At 38.6% G+C, this 19302-nt stretch overlaps 2 protein-coding genes across 2 annotated transcripts; both read left to right on the forward strand.

Annotated features, from left to right (window-relative positions):
• Nucleotides 1-707: 707 nt before the first annotated feature.
• On the forward strand, nucleotides 708-3773 carry LOC143106684 (H-2 class II histocompatibility antigen, I-E alpha chain-like). The gene is made up of 4 exons (XM_076271090.1): nucleotides 708-825; nucleotides 1519-1767; nucleotides 2485-2769; nucleotides 3529-3773. Exons 1-4 carry the CDS (start codon nucleotides 768-770, stop codon nucleotides 3651-3653), a joined length of 717 nt encoding a protein of 238 aa, XP_076127205.1. The 5' UTR covers nucleotides 708-767; the 3' UTR covers nucleotides 3654-3773.
• Nucleotides 3774-6351: 2578 nt separating this feature from the next.
• On the forward strand, nucleotides 6352-10552 carry LOC143106344 (rano class II histocompatibility antigen, A beta chain-like). The gene is made up of 5 exons (XM_076270616.1): nucleotides 6352-6433; nucleotides 7114-7395; nucleotides 8242-8523; nucleotides 9232-9345; nucleotides 9986-10552. The coding sequence occupies exons 1-5, from the start codon at nucleotides 6373-6375 to the stop codon at nucleotides 10153-10155; spliced, it is 909 nt and encodes a 302-aa protein (XP_076126731.1). The 5' UTR covers nucleotides 6352-6372; the 3' UTR covers nucleotides 10156-10552.
• Nucleotides 10553-19302: the final 8750 nt, after the last annotated feature.

A 19302-nucleotide genomic window follows, 5' to 3' on the forward strand; every position in this document is an offset into this window, starting at 1 on the left:
AGCGGTTGGTTAGGTGATGTTTGCAGTAAGTGACATAAAATGTTTTAGCCTAAAAAACGTGTGGCATCGCTTAGAGCACCTTTAACAAATAATATATCTCAGCGCCAAATTGATCAAAAAATGCTATTGATTTGCGATACGGCAGCTCATCTCAACGAAGCAGCACAACTGGTTAGAACATCAGATGTTGTATAATAAAATGATATACTGATACCTAATGTGTTACTGCTCTGTTTGTGTTTATCTCATGAGTCACAAGATCTCGTAAGGCAAAACAATTTATATATATATATATAACTTGTAAATATAAGATCCTCACAAATGTAAGACCCTCAGTTTCATTGGTTGTAGCCCTGTTATGTGTGCGAAGAAGTCGATCTTGTCCATGTTTGCCTATTCAGTGGTAAATGTCTCACAGGATTACTGCTAAGCTAAGGTTTCATTGTCAAATATAGTTAAGTCACAGAATCATACCTTTTTGCCCTCACAATGTATGCAGTAGTGATAAAAAAGATAATTTTATAAAAATGGAACGGTAAATAGGTGTTTTTCAACAGTTAATGGAAAACATAATGGAAAAATAGGCCCAGTCAGTGAATGATGTTCAATGTCACTTGATGGAAACTCTGGACTTTGAGTGTTTGCCTAGAGACAAATGATGCACTGATCTGATCTCATGATCAGATTGGTTGTTAGATGAGCTCATTTCTTGTGAAAGAGCTGTGATCTTACTTTCTGTTCAACATTCCTCATGAGTTGCTGACAAGATGACTTTAACAGAGATTTTACTCGTCCTCACTGGGATCATTTACACAGATGCAAAGAGTGAGTAAACGGCCTCTATTTATTTATACACAGAGACTAGAGTAAACTGCCTCTTTTGACACGATAAACTCAGAGACTAAAGTGAGTAAACAAGCTTTGTTTACACGATACACATAGAGACTAGAGGATAGGTGTGACTAAACAGGCTTTACCAACACACAGAGACTTAAGATTTACTTCTGAAAGAGAATGCTTTGTGAGTGTTATAGGCTTTAATGAGCAGACAGTAAAATCATGCATAGGAAAGAGAACTAAGAGCAAGACAGCAGAGAGGAGAACTGCAGCTACGACTGTAATGTCCTGTAATGACGGCTTTTACTCCCGGCCCCAATAAAACTCTGATCAGATTCACATCAGAATTAAGATGAAGATTAAGATGCATGTATATTTGAAATAAAAAAAACACAGCTGTGTGCAGATACCATGATCAGACTACAGGCCATACTGTAGGATCAATTCTACTACCAAGATCAGACTACAGGTCATACGGTAGGATCAATTCTACTGTATCACCATGATCAGACTACAGGCCACACTGTAGGATCAATTCTATCACCATGATTAAAGGAGAAATCCAGCGAGCCAGGCAGCTTCAGTGCTAGATTCTGGGGGCATGTACAGTACATGGGAGCTCACGGACATGCCTCTGAATGATGCAGTGCTTTTAAAACGTGTTGTTGTTGTGTGTTTCAGTTGTACACATAGATATTCATGCGTCTGGATGCACAGACTCAGATGGACAGGACATGTATGGACTGGATGGGGAAGAACTGGCTCATGCAGACTGGAAGGCTGAAAAGTATGTGACGACACTGCCTGCGTTTGCTGATCCAATTGCATATGCGGAGGGCACATATGAGCAGGCAGTTGCTACCCAGCAAGTCTGCAAGGCGAACTTGGCAACATTCATACAAGCTTATAAGCACCCAGCAGTGGCAGAGGGTGAGTCATAATAACATCACTGATTTATGAAGCATTTACATTTAAATTCACACACCCCCCTCTCTCTGGGTCACTTGTCTCACTCTCACCCCCCCCTTCTCTCTCACTCTTTCAAACACCCCCCCCCAGACACCCCCCAACAGCCCATCTTTCACACTGTGGGTAGAACACAGCAACTCCTTTTCTCTGTATGTTTCTCAGAGTCCAGTGGATTTGTTTTTAGCACTTCTGAGAGTTCACCTCACCTCATGGTGTGTGTATGGTCATCAGTGACCAATGACAATCAGTGAGTTTCATTAGTCTTCTTGTCAGTAATGTTTTATGGTGTGAGCACTTCTAAGAGTTCACCTCATGGTGTGTGTATGTCACTGATGACCAGTGAGTTTTATTTGTCTTCTTGTCAATAATATTTTCCTGCCATCGACCCCCCCCTCCCCTCCATATCCAGCCGCATCCGACCCCCCTTAACAGCCAATCAGACCCCCTCTCTTCTTCACTTCACCCCCCCGCAGCCCATCTGTTGCACTGTGGGTAGAATACAGCAACTCCTTTTCTCTGTAAGTTTCTGAGTCAAGTGGATTTTATGGTGTGAGCACTTCTGAGAGTTCACCTCATGGTGTGTTTATGTCATTGGTCACTGATGACCAGTGTTTTATTGAGTTTTATTGAGTTTTATTTTATTGACCAGTGTTTTATTACCCCCCCCCCCATCTCCAGTCCCCCCCATGAGCTCCATCTACCCCAGAGATGAGGTGAAGATGGGCCTGCAGAACTCCCTCATCTGCTTCATCGGTGGGTTCTACCCGCCCCGGCTCAACGTGACGTGGACCAGGAACAGCAAGATGGTGACTCAGGGAGTGAGCACCAGCCAGCTGCGGGTGAATGTTAACGACGGCACCTACAGCCAGTTCTCCACCCTGCAGTTCACCCCTCAGAAAGGAGACGTCTACACCTGCACCATGGACCACCGGGCACTGGAGAGACCCATGACAAGAGAGTTCGGTAAAAGATGAAAGCACATTTTTTATAAATCCACATAGTCCCTTAAAATGGCACGATTATGAAAATATAAGTATAATTGATGAAGACATATGTTACGGAGATGAATTTAGATGCAGGTTCCATTTTGTTGTTTAAAAAACGGGCCAACACGATTCGTAATCACCAATCATTATATAACGCTGAAGAAGGGCGTCTTGCACAAAACGTTAGTGGGGCAATTAAAAGAGTTTAAAAGAATAACTGTGAGTGCTATCTTTTATTTCTAAAGTGTATTTTGTAGTTGACATTTTAGCAGCAATTTGAAGGGGCAGTGCTACAGTATGGCTGTAGTTGGTATTTGTAGTCAGTATTGCATTATTGTAGTCAGAGGACTACTGTTACAGGTACTGTTGGCTATGTTACTGTTACTGTTGCTATGATACTGTTACTGTTGCTATGATACTGTTACCGTTGGCTATGCGTTGCTCTCAAGTAGAATAAAGGCTCAAAGTCGAGTTAGTCAATCATATCAGAATAGCACTGTCAGTGAATGTTAGTAAATACTCCAGACTCATTATCGGATTCTTTCTCTCTCTCTCTTTGTGTGTTGTGGGTGTGTGGTGCCTATGTGTGTGTGTGTGTGCGTGTGTGTGTTTTGAGTGTGTGTGTGTGTGTGTTTTGTGTGTGTGTGTGTTTTGTGTGTGTGTGTGTGTGTGTGTGTGTGTGTGTTTTGTGTGTGTGTTTTGTGTGTGTGTGTGTATGTGTGTGTGTCTTCCACAGATGTAGAGGTGTCTGAGGTGTCTGAGTCCAGTCTCACTCTACCAGCAGTGTTCTGTGTAGTGGGTCTGATCGTGGAGATGCTGGGTATGGCTACCGGCCTGTTCTTCTTCATCAAGGCAAAATAGTGCAGCTCAAACCGCATCTCTTTGTGACTGCAGAGTCAGTCGGACTCTTAGGAAGATGGCGGAACATCGAGACATTGTTTGTTTTCAATGTGTCATAATAAAGAATGATTTGACATTCAAGTGCTCTAGAGAACCCTTTTCTTGAATACTGATTGCACCACTGCTGAGTTCTGCTGAGTTAAAGTCTGACATTCTCTGTTTCTGTGCCTCTGTGCATAATATTCTAAGGAAGATGCCTCAATGAGAACAAATTCTTACAAATTAAATGAAAATGATCAAGAATACATTCACAATGTCCCTTCTGTAAATGTAGTATATTATCAAATGGTTTTACTGTGGCTTTGCACCATTGTGGTAGCCTGACGATGTAGGGTCTGGGGACTCACAAGGGGCGGGATAATCGGTTGTCTTTCAAATTCCCTCTCCACGCAATAGGACAGCGCTACAACTCATGAGTCCCATGCGTTTTCCCACCAGAGGAGCTAGTTGGCTAGTTCAAACTTTTGCCAACTTAAAAAAAGCATAACTGTCACGCTGTTGGCCAACAGCAACATCCACATCCACCTTCTTTGTTTTCCAGTAGCAGGGAATTCACGCCGCACTTTTTCAACTCTGCCATCAATCATTATGTTAAGCCCACCTAATGACTCTATACACAATGTGATTGGCCCAATTGAAGTTTAATTTTTCCAGCTCACAAGCCAACAGAGAGTTGCTAGACTAGCCCGATTTTCTAGATTTCTAGGCTAACATTGTGGATTAAAGAAAATAGTACTATGGAACACAATCATTCTCGAGTTTTTCTTCAAAGGTCTTGGTGTATAGAGTAAAGATTCTGAGTAAAAGTCTCCACAAAGGTCTATTTCTGACTTGGATTCACATGTTTTTGAAAAAGCCTACAACAGGCATTCTTTAACTTCAGAAAGTTGAAATAGCTTTTTTGCAGTCTGCCATGTCCACCTAGCCTGGAAATCCAGACCCTGGCCATGACTAATGTAATGGCCCAACCCGAGGGGCAGCACCAAGCATGCATTTGAAAATCTCACTGGACGCAATTGGATAACACTACGACCAATGTTTACTGAATGATTCCGGACTTCGATGCAATTGGATAACACTACGACCAATGTTTACTGACTGATTCCGGACTTCGACGCAATTGGATAATACTACAACCAATGTTTACTGACTGATTCCGGACTTCGACGCAATTGGACAACACTACGACAATGTTTACTGACCGTTGAGCGCTGTCGTCATCTGTTTAGCTCGCCTCTGGCCCGCCTATATCAAATACACCGATGTGATTAGTGCCCCACGATACAACGGACATACCAACCAACCAACCAACCACCCTCTCAATCACTTTATTTGGCCTCTGTGAGGCAATTGGGTTTAAAACAGAGTTATACACAATCTCTCAGACATGACAACCAATGATCTTCAGCAATCAGCACTTGCCTTAGCAGAGGCACTACTGGTATACATTAATTTACTATCACTACACATTCATTTACTACTTTAATTTACTATCACTACACATTCATTTACTACTTTAATTTACTATCACTACACATTCATTTACTACTTTAATTTACTATCACTACACATTCATTTACTACTTTAATTTACTACACATTCATTTACTATCACTACACATTCATTTACTACTTTAATTTACTACACATTCATTTACTATCACTACACATTCATTTACTACTTTAATTTACTATCACTACACATTCATTTACTACTTTAATTTACTACACATTCATTTACTATCACTACACATTCATTTACTACTTTAATTTACTACACATTCATTTACTATCACTACACATTCATTTACTACTTTAATTTACTACACATTCATTTACTATCACTACACATTCATTTACTACTTTAATTTACTACACATTAATTTCCTACCACTGTAGTTAAGACATGGTTTGACTCTCTATATTCTCCAAATATGAGGGATATCTCATTTGATACCTCATACGACATTTAGTTTTTTACAACTGTTTCCACACATTTTCAAACTCTAAAATTAAAAAAACAAAAAAGTACAAACAAAACCCACTGTTGCTTACACACAAGGCAAAATGCCTCAAATCTCCAGCAAAATGCCCCAGGTTTCACCTCACATTACAAACACTTTTGTCACAATATGACATTTTGGATACATCAGGTAGCCTACACTGTTGCTCAAAACCTAAAGCTCCTCTGTCTTTCATGGGCTTCTATGTATACAAGAGTAAAAGCCATCTACAGAGAGAAGTTCAAATACACAGTAAATATGTACAATTGTTGGTTTTAACCATATTGAAACCAAAAATATAATTATTATATTTGTTAGCTCTTACTAAAATGTGACCGAAATACGACCGTATGTCAACACCGTATTTCTGTATTGTTAATGTGTACAGTAAGGTGTGACCCAAATACTGTCAACTCAAATTTGGAGGTGACGCCACCATGGAGGATGCATTGTATTGAGCAATGCTTTTGGGAAAAGCACCCCAGATTGTTGCAAAGACTGTTGATGTTGAAATACTTACCTTCCTGTATTTACAATGTGTGCATACCAACTAAGTTCTGCATAGAAACTGCTGACAGTTTGCCTGCTAAACACTGATTGGTCCTCTTCCACATCTGCCTCTCTCAAAACTCGGTTTCTTTCACTATCTTTCTCATACAGTAGCTCTGGACTGTGAGAATGTCCACAGCGCAACTCTTCATTTCTGGGGTGATCGTCCTCGCAACTCTGTCAGGAGCATGTGAGTCATGCACTCTTATTATGCACAATCTCAGCTCATGTAATCTCATCTCTGCACATTTACATGGCGTGTCAACTTACAACATGCCAGAATTTTTTTACAGCAGGTTTGATCTTTTACTGCCTTTGTATAGCATTCCCTTAAAACATTCATTGTCGACTGAAGCATTAATGTGCCAATGGCATAGAAAATAGTACACTTTAATTAAATATATTTATATAGTGCCATAAAATGTCTTGCATACATTTGAACTGGATCCCCTTGAAATCAAAAATGTAATCAAAGTGCGGAAAAAAACGTTTAGGTTGGGGGCAGCCGTGGCCTACTGGTTAGCGCTTCGGACTTGTAACCGGAGGGTTGCGGTTCGAACCCCGACCAGTAGGCACGGCTGAAGTGCCCTTGAGCAAGGCACCTAACCGCTCACTGCTCCCCGAGCGCCGCTGTTGTTGCAGGCAGCTCACTGCGCCGGGATTAGTGTGTGTGCTTCACCTCACTGTGTGTTCACTGTGTGCTGAGTATGTTTCACTAATTCACGGATTGGGATAAATGCAGAGACCAAATTTCCCCCCACTGGATCAAAAGAGTATATATACTTATACTGATTCAGAGGTAATGTTGGCATGAGTATGTATGAAATGAGGAGTTACAGCAGAGGTGTATTGTGATGTTTTCATCTGCAGATGGAGATGATGGATACTATACCTCCTCAGTGGATCAGTGTCGATTCAGCTCCTGGGACCTGAGTGATCTGGAGTACATTAGCTCGTACTGGTTTAACAAGGATAAGTTCATAGTGTTCAACAGCACAGTGGGGAAGTTTGTGGGGTACGGTGAGTTTGGAATATATAATGCAGAGAGATGGAACAATGCCCCAGCGATACTGGCACAGATGCGCGCTGAGAAGGACAGATCCTGCAAACCCAATGCCCAGACTAAGATTGATAGCATACTGACGAAGACAGGTGAGTACGAGTAAGGACTAAAATTGAGCATTCAAGAAAGGGAATAAGTTAACTTAAACCATCCTTACATCAGGTTAAATTAAACCATGCTTATATCATTTTAGCTTAAACCATGCTTATATCAGGTTAAATTAAAGGTGATTTTAACATTTAAAGGTGCCTCCAGACCAGCCATACTTCTGACAGAACAGATGGAAAATGTAAACGTATAGCCTCTATTGTTTGGGGCAGTGTTTGTAAACATGTATGGGTAACACTTTACAATAAGGGGACACAATTTAGCATTTGCTATTAGTTAAGCATTAACAAACACTTAATTCATGATTATTTAGTATGTTTTCAACATTACTTGAGGATTAACAAATGTGCTTTTTAGTAGGTGTTATCAGCAGGCGTGCCTGCAGGTGTCTGTAGATGGGTGTGCATACCATAGCATTCATTCTTGCAGGTGCCCTGGTTATCAGAGTGTTTGTTATAAATTATGAATTCCTAATGTGTGCATTGTTAATCCTCAAGTAATGTTGAAAACATACTTAATAATGATGAATTACGTGTTTGTTAATGCTTTACTTATGCTTAACTTATACTTAACTAATGCTAAATTGTGTACCCTTATTGTAAAGTGTTACCAATTATTATTTAGCACTTTTACAGGGGTATATCATTTTATAGGGTACAGGTATATCATTTTATTCACATAATGTAGTATGGGTGATCTTTATTTCTGCTAAATATACTCAAAGACAAAGTTAATACACTACACCATTTAAAAGATTAAACGTTCCTCAGAGTAAGCTAACTTAGTGTTCAGAATGTTTCAATTTTTTCTCTGATTTTGGAATGCAGTTGAGCCAGAGATGACGCTGAAACTGACGAGGCCCTCTAGTGGTGGTCATCCTGCAGTGCTGATGTGCAGCGCGTACAGCTTCTACCCAAAGCTGATCAAAATGACCTGGTTCAGAGATGGACAGGAGGTGACCGGTGATGTGGTATCCAGTGAGGAGCTGGCGGATGGAGACTGGTACTACCAGATGCACTCCCACCTGCAGTTCACCCCCAAAGCTGGAGAGAAGATCTCCTGTGTGGTGGAGCACAGCAGCCTGAAGGAGCCCAAGGAGTTGGTCTGGGGTGAGAACACTGGTTAACAAACATGTCTGGTTCAAAACTCACCGTAGCGATACAAATCATAAACTCACCGCATGCTTTTCATGGTTTATTGTGGTAAAACTGCACAAATTTAAGCTGCTTCCAGGGGGCTAAAATGCTCTTACCAGTGTCTCTATATGTTCAGAAACTACGGAGCCCCTGAAGGGACATGTGGGAGTTATTTTATGTATTGTATGTGTATTTTTAGAGCTCATTTTGTGTTGGTTTGCAAAACTTTTGCATTCCTTCACAGTAAGTTTTGCATTCCTTCACAGTAAGTTTTGCATTCCTTCACAGTAAGTTTTGCATTCCCTCACATAGTCAAAAGTGTTGTGAGGGAATACAAAACTTTTGCGAGAGAATACAAATGTATAGTGTGGGAATAAAAAAAAAATCCCACAATGTCTCTGTAAAATATGAATATTTTTATGACTGTATGGCTGTAATGCCGTACACATGGTGGATGAATGTTTATACTGTATGACTTACACATGGTGGATGAATGTTTATACTGTATGACTTACACATGGGTGGGGTGGATGAATGTTTATATGGCTGTATTGCCTTACACATGGTGGATGAATGCTTATATGACTGTATGACTGTATGGCTTACACATGGTGAATGAATGTTTATATGACTGTATGACTGAATGGCTTACACATGGTGGATGATGTGGTGTCTCCACAGAGCCCTCCATGTCCAGGGCTGCCTGGTATATGGTTGCCATGGGAGTAGCAGAAATGGTGCTGGGGCTGATTCTCGCTGCTGCCGGGATCATCTACTACAAGAAAAAGACCAGAGGTTAGTGAGCATGCTCAGCAAATCCAGCAGGCTGGATATGATAGGCTAACATATGAGTCTGTCAGGATATGATAGGCTAACATATGACTCTGTCAGGATATGATAGGCTAACATATGACTGTCTGTCAGGATATTAGGCTAAGAAATTACTCTGTCAGAATATGACAGGCTAACATATGACTCTGCAGTGAGCATGCTCAGCACGTCCAGGCTTGATATGATAGGCTAACATATGACTGTCAGGACATGATAGCCTAATATCCTGACAGTCATATGAGCCTATGAAATGACTCTGTCAGAATATGACAGGCTTACATATGACTCTGCAGTGAGCATGCTCAGCATGTCTAGGCTTGATAGGCTAACATATGACTGTCAGGATATGATAGGCAAACATATGACTCTGTAGTGAGTATGGCCTGCACAACCAGCAGGCTTGATAATATGATAGGCTAATATATGGCTGTGTCAGAATATGATAGGCTAACAGATGACTCTGTCAGGATATGATAGGCTAACATGTTCAACAAGTTCACATGGTGTGTAGTTTATTCACAGTGCAGGTGAACTAGACCATATCCACATTCTGGATGTTTGGGTTTTGATGTTCTGTGTGATTTGACTATTTCTTTTTCAACAGGGCGGATCTTGGCATCCAAGACCAGCATGGACAAAGGTTCTCATCAGAAGAATATGGATACCAACTTCCTGCTTTGGCTATTAAGTTCTTACAGATCCTTCTCAGCACACTGTGATTCAAAGACCCCTGTCAAGAAATCAATTCTGAATACCGTGTGCAGTGATCATTAAGTTCAATCCTGAATACCATGTGCAGTGATCATTAAGTATCAATTCTGAATACCATGTGCCGTGATCGTTAAGTATCAATCCTGAATACCGTGTGCAGTGATCATTAAGTTCAATCCTGAATACCATGTGCAGTGATCATTAAGTATAAATCCTGAATACCATGTGCAGTGATCATTAAGTATCAATTCTGAATACCATGTGCCGTGATCGTTAAGTATCAATCCTGAATACCGTGTGCAGTGATCATTAAGTTCAGTATCATTAAGTTTGTAACTTGTGATTTACATGTCCTCAGACCAAAATAAATTGTCTTTTGTAGAGGAAGGACAGGCACACTTTATCCCAGTTGAATAAACCTGAAGTGATAAACAAAGAAAATAAACTTAAAGAAAACTTATTTCCTACCACTCATATTTTATAGAAACACTCATTATCATTGAGGTTCACACAGAGGTATTTCTCCTTCATACAGTCTGACAGGTGTGTTTATCAAATGTTGTCATATCACAGTTCCATTAGTGTGACTTTGGCTCCCTCTGCAGGACAACTTCAGCATGTACAATGTCCTTCTACAAGCTTACATGTTCATGAGTTTGTATCACAGGAGGTTTTATCATGTATTGCCCATGTAATCTGTATCCAACACAATATTTGGATATCTACAAAGGGGCAGTTCCAGCGTTATGGATGTGACAATTGGACTCATATTGGTAAACAAAATGCCTTAGAGTGGGGGCAAAATTAGTATCAGTGAATTAATTTGCATAACTTTTAATGCAACCTCTGTCCTCTGAATACTGAGAAATCCTCAAATTTCATATAATCAATTTCATCCTAAGAATACAAGGCATTTTATCAGCGTGCAAAGTCAGCCATCTTCACCAGCTAACACGATAATCCAGTTACTGTACAACATTAGTATGACAGTTACAGGAAGATAATCGCTCAGATTTTCGTTATTAGGCCACTTGAAAATAGGCTATGGCTAGGCTAATCACTGGAGGTATTTTAATATTATGTTTGTTTTGCTAATGGTTAGGCAAGGCCTCCCGGTGGTTTTGATCAACCTAATAATCTTTGAAATGTCAGTTGTAAACACTAAGTTGAAATGCGTTGAAACTGACATGCCACCAGAACAGAAGTTTTATCGGCTTTGAGGTATAATAAAGTCCCCAGTCTTGTAAATTCACATTATGTAACATCCATAACGTCACATCCATAACGCACCATTAAAGGTTTTAAAAGTAAGAAAGGGGCACAATTTGGTCATCACACTTTACATTGATATAAATCAGCTTTGCACAGACACTATGGACATTGTCGCATCAACACTGTATGTGTAGCATAAACTTTTCCTATAAAATGTTATGGATGTGACATGGCCATGGAACTTGCTGACTTAAAAACAAAAGCCTTACAAATGTAAGGAGTTGTGTTCTTAAAGGCAAGCTGAGCAGACATTGCTCTACCATTCCCTTGTCAATCTGGAATTTGTCAAATGACACAATTTGTTTGAACATTGGGTCCATTTATCCACTTTTGAAATATGTATAATATTACCATGTAAAAAAAGTTGTTTCTGTATGGTTGCACACCATATTTATGATGTAAAAAGAGTGTCATTCTCCATCAAATTCAATCAGATCAGTTACAAACAATAAAATATAGACCTAAATGAAGATTTTAACAACAGTTCTATTTGCTTATGCACAACTTTTTTTGTTCCATGGTAAGGATGACCTTTGCATGGAATTGCCCAAAGACTTCACAGTTAATTTGTTGAAATGAAGTTTTTCTGCTTGTTCACTAAACATCAATTTAACCAGACCCAACATCAAACCTTAACTATAAATTATGTTGAACAATTTTGTAAACTGATAAGTATCTGTAGGTGAGTCTAGAGGTGATCATCCACATAAAGTGCTACCATAATGATTAATCAGGTGTAGGACAAGATGGTTGGTGCCCCTACAGCATAACTAATGTCCTGATTGGTGCATCTACAGCATAACTCATGTCCTGATTGGTGCATCTACAGCATAACTCATGTCCTGATTGGTGCATCTACAGCATAACTAATGTCCTGATTGGTGCATCTACAGCATAACTCATGTCCTGATTGGTGCACCTACAGCATAACACCTACAGCATAACTCATGTCCTGATTGGTGCATCTACAGCATAACTAATGTCCTGATTGGTGCATCTACAGCATAACTCATGTCCTGATTGATGCACCTACAGCATAACACCTACAGCATAACTCATGTCCTGATTGGTGCATCTACAGCATAACTAATGTCCTGATTGGTGCATCTACAGCATAACTCATGTCCTGATTGGTGCACCTACAGCATAACTCATGTCCTGATTGGTGTATTTAGAGCATAAGTCATGTCCTGATTGGTGCACCTACAGCATAACTCATGTCCTGATTGGTTGGTGCTCATACAGTCAAGGCTGTAGCACATCTTGGCCCCTATGCATAAGCAGTCTGGATGTCACTCCCCCCCCCAAAAAAAAAATAAAAATAAAAAAAATAATCAAGCCACTATACACATGAGTCAACTTGCCAGTCTGCATACTATTGTGTCTCTGTTCTCAGTTTCCCTCGCCAGTCCTGGATCCTATGGCAAAAATATGGCATTGCCATGACGACCATTTACTTACCATGTCCTCTTCTGTCTTCTCTTCATCCTTCACAGTGCTCAGAGCAACATTCATATCCCTGGCCTGCTCTCTTCCTTTAAGTGCTTATGTATTATGGTTTGTATAATATTGTTTTATTTCCATTAGGCTGTTAATTAATTTGACATTATTGTTTATTATTGATATTCTCCTTAATGTAGTCTTACCATGTCATTGTTTTTATATTATTGATTGAATGGACATTATTGTTTAATTATTGCCTTTCCCCTCATTTTCATTGCTTATTTTATTAGGCTATTGATTGAATTGATATTGTTGTTTATTATTATTATTCTCCTTATTATATTTGACCAACATTCTAATCTGTTCCCTGTTCAATTTTAAATATTATGTTGTTTTGTATTTACGCGTCGCTTTGGAACAGGGGTGGAGCTACGTGGTGGCCAGGGGGGGCCACGGCCACGACTGGTCAAAGCTTGGCCACCCTGCTGGCCCCCCCAGCTCCGTTCAGTGAAAAGTAAAAAAAAAAAAAAAAATTGCTGCCGTTTTCTACGGCACTTTGCCAACACTTTGCAAAGCAGGGACTGAACCAATTACTGCACTCTATCTATATTGGCCCAGTCAGGAAGTGTAGCCCACTGTTGTGATCAAATCGTGCTAGGCCTAGTGCAGCAGCAGCAGCAGCGGGACAATTCAAGTCATCTGTTAAAAACACTTGACAGTAGACTACTACTTAACCTCAGTAACAACAGGTGAGTTGATGATGAGTTGGAACATTAATGCTAATAAGGTGTTAGAATGTGTCACGAATCAGAGCCAAGTGAGCTGCATTGGGCTGTCCTTAGGTAGGCTCTGACATTGACGTGTGGGGCTGATCAGAAATAATCGGATGCCCGCGGTAACGCTGTTACAAAAATATTTCGATAAAATTCGGGTGAAATGCAAGCATATTAGGCACATATCTCCGGATGGCTCCAATAAAAGTAGACTAATAGGGCCTAGACTAGGCTACTTTATAAAAAACATAATTTGCTGACTGCGTGTGGTTCTTGCCATAGCTGGCCAGGCAGAGGCAGGCTGCTTTGCCCGAGTTCTTTGTTACATTGCTCCGGAACTGTTAATCGCAGCGATATGAAACCTTAATTGCGAGCAGAAGTGGGGCTTTCCAACGAGACTAAACACTTGCCTGTGCGATCAAGTATGAAAAAAAAATCATGAAATTAAATCAAATTGATTTATATTTACAGTTCACCTGCGCACCCATTACTCTCGTTTATATTACTCGCGAACCCGTGATCGCATAGATATGGCAAGCATATCAGAAGAAAGAGGAGACACAGGGCTATCTATTGGTATAAGTATATCGATGCTTCTGGGCTATAAAAACAGACGAAATGACATCAAAAAAATAACTTCATATAGCTCGACTTACCCCACGTTTTTGTGTGTTGTGGTGGTGATAGCAATAATTTTACGGTTAAAATGATTAATAATTGAATTGCCATGTGGCCCTTCTTGGCTTAAAACAAAGACACCCTCCCCTCCACCAATGAAATGCTAATGTGGTGGTTCAAAGCCTATCAGTTACACAGGACAAAGGATGTTACCTTGATATAATGTATCCATGTGTCATGAAATGTAAAAGTATTCATGTTTGGTATCATTCTGATAGTCTCGGTACAAGGATTGTAATGATTTGATTGTGAGAATGTTTGGAACATTCTATAAGTGATATTTCTGATATATATGATGTCTCTCCTCATGCTATTCTAATAAGAATGAATAGGTGTGAAGTGGGTGTGAGTAGGTGTGTCTGATACCAACTGGAGAACCAATCATGTGGGATTGTTTTTGGCGCCATTTTCTTCTTTGTTTAAAGCATTTAAAAGTAACTAAACTGCAATGTTTGTCAGACTTAGACTGGGACTTAGACTAAGACTAGAAGGATGTAGAACGGAAGAGAGAAGAAGTTGGCTACAGGCCAACCTAGGCCTTCCAGGCCTGGGCTAGGCCTACATAGACCATAGACCATTTTTTGTACCCTCTCTGCTTGTAACAGAATAAACTTGATTCCTGAGCTTTTTCCTGAAGTTTCTCCAGTCTAAGATCAATATTAAGTAACTAGAAATGCAATTCCAAGGAATTACCAGTGCATGAAGATGCTAAAGTTGTGATGTAAAATATCATGTATAGTTAAAACGGATAATACAGAGATGGTTACTACGGTGATGCTAGGATAGACATGGTGGTTGCATAGCTTAATAAAAGTTGATAGTTTAAAAGTAGACTGTTTAAAAGTTGAATGTAGATAGTTTAAAAGTTGTTGATAGACAGTAGATAGTTTAAAAGTTGTTGATAGACAGCTAGTTTAATAGATAGTTTAATGGTAGTTTAAAAGTAAACCATTTAAAAGTTGAAGGTAAATAGTTTAAAAGTTGTTGACAGACTGGAAGTTGAATGAATGTTGATATTCAAATAGTTTAATGGCTGTGTATAGGTAGATATTTGACGATAACTGAAAGTTGGAATGGCTCTAATGTTTTCTAGCAGTTATGCTAAGATTTCTAACTATGCTAACCATGCTACTTAGCTAATGTTTTATTGCAATGCTAACATGTTAACCATGTTACTTAGCTAACATTTTCTAGCAGTTTAATGAATGTTGATATTCAAATATTAATGGCTGTGTATAGGTAGATATTTGACGATAACTGAAAGTTGGAATGGCTCTAATGTTTGCTAGCAGTTATGCTAAGATTTTTAATTCTGTTAACCATGCTACTTAGCTAATGTTTTATAGCAGTGCTAGCATGCTAACCATGTTACTTAGTTAACTTAACTAACATTTTCTAGCAGTTTTACTAAACATGCTAACTATGCTAACAATGTTAGCATGCTAACTATGTTAACCATGTTACTTAGCTAACTTAGCTAATAATTTTAGCAGTTATGCTAACTATGTTAACTAGCATGCTAACTATGCTAACCATGTTACTTAGTTAACTTAGCTAATCATTTTTAGCAGTTTTGCTAAAAATGCTAACTAGCATGCTAACATGCTAGCATGCTAACTATGCTAACCATGTGACTTAGCTAACTTAGCTAATCATTTTTAGCAGTTTTGCAAAAAATGCTAACTAGCATGCTAGCATGCTAACTATGCTAACCATGTGACTTAGCTAACTTAGCTAATCATTTTTAGCAGTTTTGCTAACTATGCTAACTAGCATGTTAACATGCTAGCATGCTAACTATGCTAACCATGTGACTTAGCTAACTTAGCTAATCATTTTTAGCAGTTATGTTAAAAATGCTAACTAGCATGCTAACATGTTAGCATGCTAACTATGCTAACCATGTGACTTAGTAAACTTAGCTGATCATTTTTAGCAGTTTTACTAAAAATGCTAACTAGCATGCTAACATATTAGCATGCTAACTATGCTAACCATGTGACTTAGCTAACTTAGCTAATCATTTTTAACAGTTTTGCTAAAAATGCTAACTAGCATGTTAACATGCTAGCATGCTAACTATGCTAACCATGTGACTTAGCTAACTTAGCTGATCATTTTTAGCAGTTTTGTAAAAAATGCTAACTAGCATGCTAACATGTTAGCATGCTAACTATGCTAACCACGTGACTTAGCTAACTTAGCTGATCATTTTTAGCAGTTTTGTAAAAAATGCTAAATAGCATGCTAACATGTTAGCATGCTAACTATGCTAACCACGTGACTTAGCTAACTTAGCTAATCATTTTTAGCAGTTTTGTAAAAAATGCTAACTAGCAAGCTAACATGCTAGCATGCTAACTATGCTAACCATGTGACTTAGCTAACTTAGCTAATCATTTTTAGCAGTTTTGTAAAAAATGCTAACTAGCATGCTAACTAGCATGCTAACATGCTAGCATGCTAACTATGCTAACCAAGTTACTTAGCTAACTTAGCTAACTAGCTACAGTGGGTAGGAGTCATAGTTGATGACAAGTAACAGTTACAATGGCTGAACAGTTAAAAAGTTCAGTAGTTTAAAGGGTTAAATTGTTTAACAGTGAAATATTGTAGTGAGGACTTTTATTTTGAAACAGTTTTTGGCAGAGGAAGCAGTTGAACAGGGTGTGTAGTCTTAATAGGGCCAGTTTGTATGCTTAAAGCCTGAGACTGGCAGTTGATGCAGCTGGCCCGAACACCTGCCATAGGATTCTAATTGCTTAACGGCTCTATTGTGATGTCATCAGCCCATGTTAAGTCAATGGGGACATTTTGAACAGTTTTTAATTAATAGTTTAAAAAGTATAAAAGTTACAAAGCTGAAAAATACAAAGCACCCATGTCCTAAGTAAGACCTACGTAACATAGTTTGAATGAAGTTTCTACGTTAAACGGTTGAAGCTGCATTAAGTGCGTTAGAAGAAGAACTAGAAAAGCATTTCCTGAAGGAAATACAGGGCATGAAAATGCAAAAAATATGATGTAAAATATCATACAGAGTAAAAACAAACTATATTGGTTGCTAGGTAGATGAGGTTTAATATAGTTGGAGTGACTGAACAGTTAAATAGGTGGATAGTTTATATGGTTAAATGATTTGCTTAGTAGATAAGGTTTAATATAGTTGGAAAATACTTAACTTAGTTAACTTAGCTAATGTTTTCATTTTTAGTAGTTATGCTAACTAGCATGTTAGCAATGCTAACATTTTAACTATGTTAACCATGTTACTTAGCTAACTTAGCTAATCATTTTTAACATTTTTGCTAAAAATGCTAACTAGCATGCTAATGTGTTAACATGCTAACTATGCTAACCATGTGACTTAGCTAACTTAGCTAATCATTTTTAGCAGTTTTACAAAAAATGCTAACTAGCATGCTAACATGTTAGCATGCTAACTATGCTAACCATGTGACTTAGCTAACTTAGCTAATCATTTTTAGCAGTTTTACAAAAAATGCTAACTAGCATGCTAACATGCTAGCATGCTAACTATGCTAACCATGTGACTTAGCTAACTTAGCTAATCATTTTTAGCAGTTTTGCTAAAAATGCTAACTAGCATGCTAACATGCTAGTATGCTAACTATGCTAACCAAGTTACTTAGCTAACTTAGCTAACTAGCTACAGTGGGTAGGAGTCATAGTTGATGACAAGTAACAGTTACAATGGCTAAACAGTTAAAAAGTTCAGTAGTTTAAAGGGTTAAATTGTTTAACAGTGAAATATTGTAGTGAGGACTTTTATTTTGAAACAGTTTTTGGCAGAGGAAGCAGTTGAACAGGATGTGTAGTCTTAATAGGTCCAGTTTGTATGCTTAAAGCCTGAGACTGGCAGTTGATGCAGCTGGCCTGGCCACCTGGCCTAGGATTCTAATTGCTTAACGGCAGTCTTAATAGAGCCATATTGTATGCTTAAAGCCTGAGACAGAGTATATAGTTTAAAAGTTAAATGTAGATAGTGTAATGGATGTTGATAGACAGACAGTTGAATGGATGTTGATAGGCAGATTGTTTAATGGATTTTGATGGATAGTTTAATGGGTGGATGAGTCAATGGTTTGAAGAGGATGAATGGATAGAAAGTTGGATGAAATGTGTCTTATATCCTTGTAGAATGGAGAGACACAGAGAGAGTTGGTCTAGTTCAGTAGAAAGCAGTTGATACAGGTGCAATCAGTTGGACTGATTCTTTGATGGGGCCTAGATGAGCAGCTGGAAGATGATACAGGTGCAAATCAAGTTAATTAGTCCATTGTGATGTCATCAGCCCATGTTAAGTCTATGGGGAAATTTTGAGTAGTTTTTAATTAATAGTTTAAAAAGTATAAAAGTTACAAAGATGAAAAATACAAAGCCCACATGTCATAAGTAAGACCTACGCAACGCAGTTTGAATGAAGTTTCTACGTTAAACGGTTGAAGCTGCATTAACTGCGTTAGAAGAAGAAGAATAAGAAGAAGAAGAAGAAGAAGCCTAGGAAGAACAGTAGAGTGCATTTTCATGCACTCTAACTAGAAAAGCATTTCCTGAAGGAAATACAGTGCATGAAAATGCAAAAAATATTATGTAAAATATCATACAGAGTAAAAACAAACTATATTGGTTGCTAGGTAGATGAGGTTTAATATAGTTGGAGTGACTGAACAGTTAAATAGGTGGATAGTTTATATGGTTAAATGATTTGCTTGGTAGATAAGGTTTAATATAGTTGGAATGATTGAATGGTTAAATAGTTGGATAATACTTAACTTAGTTAACTTAGCTAATGTTTTCATTTTTAGTAGTTATGCTAACTAGCATGTTAGCAATGCTAACATGCTAACTATGTTAACCATGTGACTTAGCTAACCTAGCTAATCATTTTTAGCAGTTTTGCTAACTATGCTAACTAACATGCTAACATGCTAGCATGCTAACCATTTTACTTAGCTAACTTAGCTAATCATTTTTAACAGTTTTGTTAAAAATGATAACTAGCATGTTAACATGCTAGCAT

The sequence above is a fragment of the Alosa pseudoharengus genome, unplaced genomic scaffold, assembly GCF_046254945.1.
Source record: "Alosa pseudoharengus isolate Yale_2024_CS ecotype anadromous, Long Island Sound unplaced genomic scaffold, YU_APseudo_1.1 YU_APseudo_1.1_scf_6, whole genome shotgun sequence".
NCBI lineage: Eukaryota > Metazoa > Chordata > Actinopteri > Clupeiformes > Clupeidae > Alosa > Alosa pseudoharengus.